The 12,208-nt window shown below is 44.3% G+C and overlaps 1 protein-coding gene across 1 annotated transcript in view; it reads left to right on the top strand.

Annotated features, from left to right (window-relative positions):
• LOC139409704 (collagen, type XXVII, alpha 1a) overlaps nucleotides 1-12,208 on the top strand; it is a 272,027-nt gene that overhangs the window by 231,806 nt on the left and 28,013 nt on the right. The window contains exons 45-46 of the mRNA XM_071155105.1: nucleotides 3,510-3,563; nucleotides 3,842-3,895. Of these exons, the coding sequence (XP_071011206.1) occupies nucleotides 3,510-3,563; nucleotides 3,842-3,895 (108 nt within the window). The remainder of the gene's footprint in view (nucleotides 1-3,509; nucleotides 3,564-3,841; nucleotides 3,896-12,208) is intronic.

Genomic DNA, 12,208 nt, shown 5'->3' with positions numbered 1-12,208 from the left:
AGAAATAAAAGCTGAAGTAAATCATTCTCTAAACTGAGTTTAATTAAATGTATTTGGCTAAGGTGTATGTAAACTTCCGAATTCAACTGTATACATTCATGCTTAACCGCTGCTACCAGACTCTTCCCCAATACACTTGTAAATATTGGACTATAAATTGTGTATTTCTGTAATTTCCTAATGCTGAGATGTATAATTCTATTCTTATGTCATTTAGTTTATGTTCATAACTCTTATCTTTTATTATTTCTTATTGTTGTTTCATTGTCGAGAAGGAACCTGCAAGTAAGAATTTCGCTGGGCAATGTATTCCATGTGTGTCCCTTAAAACTTTGAAATTGAAAGCTATCCACCCATGTACCCACACTCGAATTCTGCATGGGGTCTTGGGCCCAAATAAATTGTAAATGACAGACATGGAAGCTCTGCTTCTAGCTCCTAAGCAACTTTGCAGTATTTTGTTTTTCTGTGTTATAGCTTACATTATTAGCCCAGAAGGTTTTTTGCGTTAATACATGCAGCCAGAAATAACTTTTTGATATCAGAGCGGAGGTAACTCACCAGCATTACGACCAGAAATTTTCCCGAATTGGATACTATGTTCGTACCCCCCAGGGCAATTTAACTCATCCCAGAGGCTGCTCCTCGCAGCCAGCGGAGAAGACATAATCGGAGTGGACTTCTAGTCCGACTCAGGAGGAATACACACCATCCACCACTTCCGAGTATATTACTCGCTAATGTTCAGTCCCTGGACATTAAAGTAGATGAGCTCAGGGCGAGGATCTACTTCCAGATCGACATCAGGGACTGTAACATACTCTGTTTTACAAAATCATGGCTCTCTCCGTCCATACAGCCAGTTGAGTTCTCAGAACATCGCGCAGAAAGGAATAAAGAACTTTCCGGGAAGAAGAAAGGGGTATTGTATGTTTCATGATTAACTACTCATGGTGTGATGTGATAACGTACAGGAACTCAAGTCCTTTTGCTCACCCGACTTATAATACCTCACAATCAAATGCAGACCGTATTACAGCCCAAGATAATTCTCTTCGGTTATTGTCACAGCTATGTACATTTCCACTCAAGCCGATACCACTATGGCCCTCTAGGAACTACACTGGACTTTATGCAAACTGGAAACCACATATCCTGAGGCCGCATTTATTGTAGTTGGGGATTTTAACAAAGCAGATTTGAGGAAAACACTATCAAAGTTCTATCAACACATTGTCTGTAGTACTCGCGCATCAAAAACTCTCGACCATTGTCACTCCCCCTTCTGGGATGGCTACAAGGCCCTCCCCGCCCTCCCGTTGGCAAATCAGATCACGACTCCATCCTGCTCCTCCCTTTATATAGGCAGAAACTCAAACAGGAATTACCCGTGCTAAGGTATGTTCAACGCTGGTCTGACCAATCGGAATCCATGCTTCAAGTTTGATTTGATCATGCGGACTGGGATCTGTTCTGGGTTACCTGTGAGAATAACAATGACGATGGACACAGTGCCTGAGTACATCAGGAAGTGTATAGGTGAGGTTGTTCCTACTGTGACTATTAAAACCTACCCAAACCATAAAACATGGATAGATGGCAGCATTCGCACAAAACTGAAAGCATGAACCACCGTATTTAACCAATCAAAGTGACTGGGAAAATGGTTGAATACAAACATTGTAGTTATTCCCTCCGTCAGGCAAACAAACAGGCAAAACGTCAGTACAGAGACAAAGTGGAGTCGCAATTCAACAGCTCAGACACGAGACGTATGTGGCAGGGGCTACAGACAATCACGGAAATATCAGCCACGTCGCGGACACCGACATCTTACTCCCAGACAAGCTAAACACCTTTGCCCGCTTTGAGGATAACATAGTGCCACCGATGCGGCCCGCTCCCAAGGACTGTGGGCTCTCATTCTCCGTGGCCGACATGAGTAAGACATTTAAACGCGTTAGCCCTCGCAAGGCTGCCAGCCCAGACGGCATTCCTAGCCGCATCCTACACGGGGGCCCCTCAAGGCTGCATGCTCAGCCCCCTCTTGTACGCCCTGTTCACCCATAACTGTGTGGCCATGCACGTCTCCAACTCAGTCATCAAGGTTACAGACAGCACAACAGTAGTAGGCCTGATTACCAACATTGACGACGCAGCTTACATGTAGGAGGTAAGAGCCCTGGCGGAGTTGTGCCAGGAAAACAACCTCTCCCTCAATGTCAACAAAACTAATGAGCTGATCGTGGACTTCAGGAGACAGCAGGGGGAGCACCCCCCTATCCACATCAATGGGACCGCAGTGGAGAAGGTGAAAATGGAAAATCTGAAATGGTCCACCCTTACAGACAGTGTTGTGAAGAACGCGCAACAGCACCTCTTCAAACTCAGGAGGCCGAAGAAACTTGGCTTGGCCCCTAAGACCGTCTTTTACAGATGCACAATTGAAAGCATTCTGTCTGGCTATATCACATCCTGGTACGCCCTCAACCGCAGGGCACACTGCCTGCCCTCCAGGACACTTACAGCACCCGATGTCAAAGGAAGGCCAAAAAGATCATCAAGGACCCAAGCCACGACCTGTTCATCCTGCTGTCATCCAAAACAGAAGGCGAGATCAGTACAGGTGCATCAAAGCTGGGACCGAGAGACAGAAAAACAGCTTCTATCTCAAGTTCATCAGACTTAAATAGACATCACTAGCCAGCTGGCTACCACCCGGTTCCTCAAACCTGCACCTTAGAGAGTGCTGCCCTATGTACATAGACATGGAATCATTGGTCACATGAATAATGGAACACTAGTCACTTTAAACATACTGATTTACTCATTTCATATGTATATACTGTATTATACTGTATTTTAGTTAATGCCATTCCAAAGTTGCTCATCCTAATATTTATATATTTTTTAATTCCATTATTTTACTTTGAGATTTGTGTGTATTGTTCTGAACTGTTAGATACTACTGCATTGTTGGAGCTAGGAACACGAGCATTTCGCTACACCCGCAATAACATTGGATAAATATGTGTACAGTATGTGACAAATAAAATTTGATTTGATTTGACTGTTGTTCTCCAAATGTCTTGCTAGACACCTTCAATTTATTGTTCACTCTGTTCCTATTTCCAAATGGTCAAATTTCCAAACCAGGAAGGTCAAAATAGATTCTATATAAATAAAAGGTCTTTGAAACTGTTATTGATTAAAATAAAATGAAATACAATTTTATTTGTCACATGCACCTTAATAACCAACAACGCGGTTTAGAAAATATTGACAAAATACACTAAAGTATAAAAAGTAACACAATAGAATAAAAATAACGAATGGGTACCGGTAGCGAGGCAATGTTTAGGAGTACAGGTTAGTCGAGGTCATTTACTTGTGTTAGCGTTAGAACTATAAATATACTATATTCATTGGTCCTCTTAATAATGGTATACTTGTTGCTGTTCATCAAGTCTGCCTATTCTTTATCTGATGTTCACTGATCTGACATCTAGGGACATCCAGGACCTCATGCACAACACGGACCCAAAGGATCCAAAGGAGATCAAGTAAGGATGTTAAACATTATCACCATATTTGTTGCACCACCTAAACAATGCATAGTCTTGGTGTTTGGGTGTGTCTGTGAACATGTTACTGAACTGTGCAGATAGTGCACATTTATCCACTTATGACCCTGACGCCTAACTATACACAACTCATACATGAGCATTAGCCATTCTCATGCCATTTTGACAGGGCCTTTTGCCATTTCTATGTGAATTTAGTGTTTTTTTCTGTTTTTCTCTCTCACTCTCTCTTTCGCTCTATTTCATTGTCTGTTTAGGGTCAGAAAGGCAAACTAGGTCAGAGAGGAGAATCTGGAAGCAGAGGATCGCTGGTAAGGAGTAGATTTCTCTCTGGTCCTGTCTCTAGTCCACGACTGATTATGTTATCAGCGTTTTGTTTAGTCTACATTTCAGTCTTCATATATCACAGCATGCTGGATTTTGGGGAAATGCTTGGACATGACCTCATGTTTTCTAAAGGTTTTCATGGCTGATCTTCAAAACTTGAGTGGTACAAAAACAGCATAGATAGAACTGCCATAGTTTGCTAACGTTCAAATCAGATTTGGATGTGCATCTCACCTTGATTTCAATTGCACTCTTTGTCAGATGTCACTTAATGCAGCATCAGCTTTTTAAAAACCTAAACCAACTCATGAGCGGGTTTCAGAAGAAATAAATCATAATGGATCAAGCAATATAAGCCACAATCTTTACACATAAGCATATTATTATAAAACATTAATTCACCATACCGTCATTATTTAGCCTACTTTGACATAGGCCTAATGTAAAATCAATTTTGAAAGACTTGGAACCTACAAAGGCTTACTGTAGATTAAATCAGTTCAGCGTTAACCCGTGATAACTGACACCTACATAGCAGATGATTGTTTTAATTTAGGCGATATGTCAGAGGTGTAACTGCGTTGGAGCTGTGAAATTGGTGAGTGGCAGCACTTGTGGCCATTTCCATTAAGCCACACCGATCCCACTCAAATTAGAAGTTCAGAACAAGAAAGTGTAAGGTACAGTGAGGGAAAAAAGTATTTGATCCCCTGCTGATTTTGTACGTTTGCCCACTGACAAAGAAATTATCAGTCTATAATTTTAATGGTAGATTTATTTAAACAGTGAGAGACAGATTAACAACAAAAAAATCCAGAAAAACGCATGTCAAAAATGAGGGAAATAAGTATTTGACCCCTCTGCAAAACATGACTTAGTACTTGGTGGCAAAACCCTTTTTGGCAATCACATAGGTCAGACGTTTCTTGAAGTTGGCCACCAGGTTTGCACATATCTCAGGAGGAATTCTGTCCCACTCCTCTTTGCAGATCTTCTCCAAGTCATTAAGGTTTCGAGGCTGATGTTAGGCAACTCGAATCTTCAGCTCCCTCCACAGATTTTCTCTGGGATTAAGGTCTGGAGACTGGCTAGGCCACTCCAGGACCTCAATGTGATTCTTCTTGAGCCCTCCTTTGTTGCCTTGGCCGTGTGTTTTGGGTCATTGTCATCCTGGAATACAAATCCACGACCCATTTTCAATGCCCTAGCTGAGGGAAGGAGGTTCTCACCCAAGATTTGACGGTACATGGCCCCGTCCATCGTCCCTTTGATGCGGTGAAGTTGTCCTGTCCCCTTAGCAGAAAAACACCCCTAAAGCATAATGTTTCCACCTCCATGTTTGACAGTGGGGATGTGTTCTTGGGGTCATAGGCAGCATTCCTCCACCTCAAAACACGGCGAGTTGAGTTGATGCTGAAGAGCTCCATTTTGGTCTCATCTGACCACAGCACTTTCACCCAGTTGTCCTCTGAATCATTCAGATGTTCATTGGCAAACTTCAGACGGGCATGTATATGTGCTTTCTTGAGCAGGGGGACCTTGCGGGCGCTGCAGAATTTCAGTCCTTCACGGCGTAGTGTGTTACCAATTGTTTTCTTGGTGACTATGGTCCCAGCTGCCTTGAGATCATTGACAAGATCCTCCCGTGTAGTTCTGGGCTGATTCCTCACCGTTCTTATGATCATTGCAACTCCATGAGGTGAGATCTTGCAAGGAGCCCCAGGCCGAGGGAGGTTGACAGTTCTTTTGTGTTTCTTCCATTTGTGAATAATCGCACCAACTGTTGTCACCTTCTCACCAAGCTGCTTGACGATGGTTTTGTAGCCCATTCCAGCCTTGTGTAGGTCTACAATCTTGTCCCTGACATTCTTCGAGAGCTCTTTGGTCTTGGCCATGGTGGAGGGTTTGGAATCTGATTGATTGATTGCTTCTGTGGACAGGTGTCTTTTATACAGGTAACAAACTCCCTTTAAGAGTGTGCTCCTAATTTCAGCTCGTTACCTGTATAAAAGACACCTGGGAGCCAGAAATCTTTCTGATTGAGAGGGGGTCAAATACTTATTTCCCTCATTAAAATGCAAATGAATTTATAGCATTTTTGACATGCGTTTTTCTGGATTTTTTTGTTGTTATTCTGGCTCTCACTGTTCAAATAAACCGACCATTAAAATTATAGACTGATCATTTCTTTGTCAGTGGGCAAATGTACAAAATCAGCAGGGGATCAAATACTTTTTTCCCTCACTGTATATAGAAATAATGATAATCAAATATAAAATCATTAAAATCATTTATATCAGCCCCTATTGAGTTGTAGATTACAGTGCCTTGCAAAAGTATTGTAACGTTCGCCGTCCTCGTCTGAGGAGGATGAAGGATCGAAGGTCCAATGCGCAGAACACTAAAACAAAAATAATAAAGAGAATGACACAAAACAAAACAGGTGAAGACACAAAACAGAAAACAATCACCCACACCACACAGGTGGGAAAAGGCTACCTAAGTATGATTCTCAATCAGAGACAACGAACGACACCTGCCTCTGATTGAGCAACATACCAGGCCAAAAACAAAACCACAACATAGAAAAACGAACATAGACTACCCACCCAACCCTCGCCGCCGACCTCGGACTGGGGACCCTAGCAGCGGGCCCCGAATGGACGGGAGATTCCGGCAGCGCCAGACGGGCGGGAGACTCCGGTAGCGCCGGCGTGAAGGGCGACTCTGACAGCGCCGGAGTGACGGGCGACTCTGGCAGCTCCTGACTGACGGACGGCTCTGGCAGCTCCTGACTGGTGGGCGGCTCTGGCAGCGCCGGAGTGACGGGCCACACTGGTAGCTCCTGACTGACGGACGGCTCTGGCAGCTCCTGACTGGCGGGCGGCTCTGGCAGCTCAGGACAGGCGGGCGGCTCTGGCAGCTCAGGACAGGCGGGCGGCTCTGGCAGCTCAGGACAGACGGGCGACTCTGGCAGCTCAGGACAGACGGGCGACTCTGGCAGCTCAGGACAGACGGGCGACTCTGGCAGCTCAGGACAGAGGGGCGACTCTGGCAGTTCAGGACAGACTGGAGACTCTGGCAGCGCTGGACAGGAGGGAGACTCTGGCAGCTCAGGACAGACGGGCGACTCTGGCAGCTCAGGACAGAGGGGCGACTCTGGCAGTTCAGGACAGACTGGAGACTCTGGCAGCGCTGGACAGGAGGGAGACTCTGGCAGCGCTGGACAGGCGGGAGCACCGGGAGGAAGGAGACGGAGAGACAGCCTGGCGCTGCCACCGGAGGCCTGGTGCATGGAGGAGGCACCGGATAGACCGGACCGTGAAGGCGCACTGGAGGTCTCGAGCACTGAGCCTGCACAACCTTATTTGGCTGGATACTCCCCCTAGCCAGGCCAGTGTGGTGAAGTGGAACAGACCGCACTGGGCTGTGCTGGCGAACCGGGGACACCGTGCGTGGGCTGGTGCCATGTACCCCGGCCCGAGGAGACGCACTGGAGACCAGATGCGCTGAGCCGGCTTCATGGCACCGGCTCGATGCCCACTCTAGCCAGGCCGATACGAGGCGCTGCGATGTAACGCACCGGGCTTTGCCTGCGCACCGGGGTACACCGTGCGCCTCACGGCATAACACGGTGCCTGCCCGGTCCACCTCTCTCCACGGTAAGCATGGGGAGTTGGCTCAGGTCTCCTACCTGACTTAGCCACACTCCCCGTGTGCCAATCCCCCCCCCCCCCCCCCCCCCCAATACATTTTTGGGGCTGCCTCTCGTCCCAGCCGCGCTGCCGTGCTGCCTCCTCATACCACCGCTGCCTCCAGCTCTGCCTTGGGGAGGCGATATTCCCCAGCCTGTGCCCAGGGTTCTTCTCTGTCCAGAATCTCCTACCATGTCCATGAGTCCAGAGATTTCTGCTGCTGCCTGCTACCATGCTGCTTGGTCCTTGGTTGGTGGGTGATTCTGTAACGTTTGTCGTCCTCATCTGAGGAGGATGAAGGATCGGAGGATCAATGCGCAGCGTTGTATGTGTTCATGATGATATTTATTAAACTCAGAACACTAAAACAAAAATAACAAAGAGAATGACACAAAACGAAACAGTCCTGTCTGGTGAAGACACAAAACAGAAAACAATCACCCACACCACACAGGTGGGAAAAGGCTACCTAAGTATGATTCTTAATCAGAGACAACGAACGACACCTGCCTCTGATTGAGAACCATACCAGGCCAAACACAAAACCACAATATAGAAAAACGAACATAGACTACCCACCCAACTCACACCCTGACCATACTAAAATAAAAACATAACAAAAGAACTAAGGTCAGAACGTGACAAGTATTCATTTCTCCTATTTTGTTTCATTTACAACCTGTTTTTTTTGGATTTCATGTAACGGACATACACAAAATAAGTGAAGTGAAATTTTTTAAATTACTTGTTTCAAAATAAAAAATAAAAAAAATGGAAAAGTGGTGCGTGTATGTGTGTTTACCCCCTTTGCTATGAAGCCTCTAAATAAGATCTGCTGCAACCAATTACCTTCAGAAGTCACATAATTAGTTAAAGTCCACCTGTGTGCAATCTTAAGTGTCACATGATCTGTCACATGATCTCCGTATATATACACCGGTTCTGAAAGGCCCCAGAGTCTGCAACACTACTAAGCAAGGGGCACCACTAAGCAAGCGGCACTATGAAGACCAAGGAGGTCTCCAAGCAGGTCAGGGACAAAGTTGTGGAGAAGTACAGATCAGGGTTGTGTTATAAAAAATCCATTATTAAAAAAGAAGAATATGGCACCACCACAAACCTGCCAAGAGAGGTCCGCCCACCAAACCTCACGGACCATGCAAGGAGTGCATTAATCAGAGGCAAAAAATAGGCCAAAGATAACCCTGAACGAGCTGCAAGGCTCCACAGCGGAGATTGGAGTATCTGTCCATAGGACCACTTTAAGCTGTACACTCCACAGAGCTGGGCTTTACGGAAGAGTGGCCAGAAAAAAAGCCATTGCTTAAAGAAAAAAATAAGCAACACGTTTGGTGTTCGCTAAAAGGGATGTGGGAGACTCCCCAAACATATGGAAGAAGGTACTCTGGTCAGAAGAGACTAAAATGTAGCTTTTTGGCCATCAAGGAAAACGCTATGTCTGGCGCAAACCCAACACCTCTCATCACCCCGAGAACCCCCTCCCCACAGTGAAGCATGGTGGTGGCAAAATTATGCTGTTGGGATGTTTTTCATCGGCAGGGACTGGGAAACTGGTCAGAATTGAAGGAATGATGGATGGGGCTAAATACAAGGAAATTCTTGAAGGAAACCTGTTTCAGTCTTTCAGAGATTTGAGACTGGGACGGAGGTTCACCTTCCAGCAGGACAGTGACATACTTCTAAAGCAACACTCCAGTGGTTTAAGGGGAACATTTAAATGTATTGGAATGGCCTAGTCAAAGCCCTCAATCCAATTGAGAATCTGTGGTTTGACTTAAAGATTGCTGTACACCAGCGGAACCCATCCAACTTGAAGGAGCTGGAGCAGTTTAGCCTTGAAGAATGGGCAAAAATCCCAGTGGCTAGATGTGCCAAGCTTATAGAGACATACGCCAAGAGACTTGCAGCTCTAATTGCTGCAAAAGGTGGCGCTACAAAGTATTGACTTTGGGGGGTGCATAGTTTTGTAGTTATGCACGCTCAAGTTTTCAGTTTTTTTGTCTTATTTCTTGTTTGTTTCATAATAAAAATATTTAGCATCTTCAAAGTGGTAGGCATGTTGTGTAAATTAAATGATACAAATCCCCCAAAAGGCAACAAAATAAGAAACATGCCAAGGGGGGTGAATACTTTAGCAAGCCACTGTACATCTCACATTCCACTGTTCAAACTTGCAGACAAGGCTGCACGGTATTTCTACTAATGTGACTAGCCAATGGCAATCTCCGCTTTAGGTGTAATGCTGAGATGTTGTTTTGACAGCTATAATGCAGTTCCGGCTAGCTAGCGCGAATCTGATTGAATCTAGCCCTTAGTCTTATATTCGGCTGTGCCATACCATTCCATTTTGGTGACAGATTTTCTTGATAATCAACTCTAAATAAAGCAAAGTCAGCTAAATACGGTAGCTTACCTGTCCACCTTCACGCCGCATTTTCCCATTTGCCCATAATTGAGGGATTTCATTCCTAAACACTATGTCCACAATTTTTTTTACATTTGTGTTTTTTCATCAGAAATGAATACCTTTTATGTTGTTATGTTTATTTTTACTGTTCTCAGATTTTTCATTCATAGATTTTAGATATACAGTTGAAGTCGGAAGTTTACATACACTTAGGTTAGAGTCATTAAAACTAATTTTACAACCACTCCACAAATTTCTTGTTAATTAACAAACTATAGTTTTGGACAAGTCTGTTAGGACATCTACTTTGTGCATGACACAAGTCATTTTTCCAACAATTGTTTACAGACAGATTATTTCACTTATAATTCATTGTATCACAATTACAGTGGGTCAGAAGTTTACATACACTACATACACTAAGTTGACTGTGCCTTTAACTTCTCTAGGGTCTGTGGGACGCTACTGTCCCACCTGGCCAACATCCAGTGAAATTGCTGCCGCCAAATTCAAAAACAGAAATACTCATTATAAAAATTCATGAAACATACAAGTGTTATAAATGGGCTTAAAGATAAACTTCTTGTTAATCCAACCACTGTGTCAGATTTCAAAAATACTTCACGGCGAAAGCAAACCATGCGATCTGAGAACAGCGCCCAGCAGACAAATCATTACAAACAGTAACCAGCCAAGTAGACGAGTAGCAAAAGTCAGAAATAGCGATAAAATTAATAACTTACATTTGATGATCTTCATATGGTTACACTCACAAGACTCCCAGTTACCCAATAAATGTTTGTTTTGTTTGATAATGTCCCTCTTTATGTCCAAAAACCTCAGTGTTGTTGGTGCGTTTTGTTCAATATTCCATTGGAACAAAGCGCGGTCACAAAAGACAGACGAAGATTTTTCTACCCTAATATTTCAACCGGACAACCGGACAAAAGCTTTGTCAATAGATAAGGAAAAACAAGAAAGGTGCGCTCCCCGTCGTGCGCTGGCTTCATGTCTGGAAATTTCCACTGTCCACTACTTGAATGTGCTGTTTCTCCATACTTTTTCAGAGTTAAAGCCTGAAACAATGCCATAAGACTGGCCACATGTTGTAGAAGGCATAGAGATTGTTAACTGCGTCATAAGTCGTTGTATGGTGTATAGGCTTTCAATGGAAAAACAGGCATTTCAAAATAAAGGTGCTTCTTGGATGGATTTTCCTCATGTTTTCGCCTGCCGTATCGGTTATGTTATACTCACAGACATTATTTTCACAGTTTCGGAAACGAGTGTTTTCTATCCAAATCTACCAATTATATGCATATCCTAGCTTCTGGAACTGAGTAGCAGGCAGTTTACTTTGGACACGTTTTTCATCCAAAATTTCAAATGCTGCCCCCTACCCTAGTTGGGTTAAGGTACCACGTTCATCTGTACAAACAATAGTACGCAAGTATAAACACCATGGGACCACGCAGCCATCAGACCACTCAGGAAGGAGATGAACGTACTTTGGTGCGAAAAGTGCAAATCAATCCCAGGACAACAGCAAATGACCATGTGAATGACCAAACCGGTACAAAAGTACCTATATCCACAGTAAAACGAGTCCTATATCGACATGACCTGAAAGGCCGCTCAGCAACGAAGAAGCCACTGCTCCAAAACCACCATAAATATGTCAGACTACAGTTTACAACTGAACATGGAGACAAAGATGGTATTTTTTGGAGAAATGTCCACTGGTCTGATGAAACAAAAATATAACTGTTTGGCCATAATGACCATCGTTATGTTTAGAGGAAAAAGGGGGAGGATTGCAAGCCGAAGAACACCATCCCAACCGTGAAGCACAAGGGGTGGCATCATCATGTTGTGGGGGTGCTTTGCTGCAGGAGGGACTGGTGCACTTCACAGAATAGATGGCATCATGAGACAGGAAAAAAATGTGGATATACTGAAGCAACATCTCAAGACATCAGCCAGAAAGTTAAAGCTTATTCGCAAATGGGTCTTCCAAATGGACAATGACCCCAAGCATACTTCCAAAGTTGTGGCAAAATGGCTTAAGAACAAGAAAGTCAAGGTATTGGAGTGGCCATCACAAAGCCCAGATCTCAATCCTATAGAAAATGTGTGGGCAGAACTGAAAAAGCATGTGTGTGCAAGGAGGCCTA

Source organism: Oncorhynchus clarkii, chromosome 5 (assembly GCF_045791955.1).
Source record: "Oncorhynchus clarkii lewisi isolate Uvic-CL-2024 chromosome 5, UVic_Ocla_1.0, whole genome shotgun sequence".
Classification (NCBI taxonomy): domain Eukaryota; kingdom Metazoa; phylum Chordata; class Actinopteri; order Salmoniformes; family Salmonidae; genus Oncorhynchus; species Oncorhynchus clarkii.
This window is presented reverse-complemented; position numbering and strand designations above follow the sequence as displayed.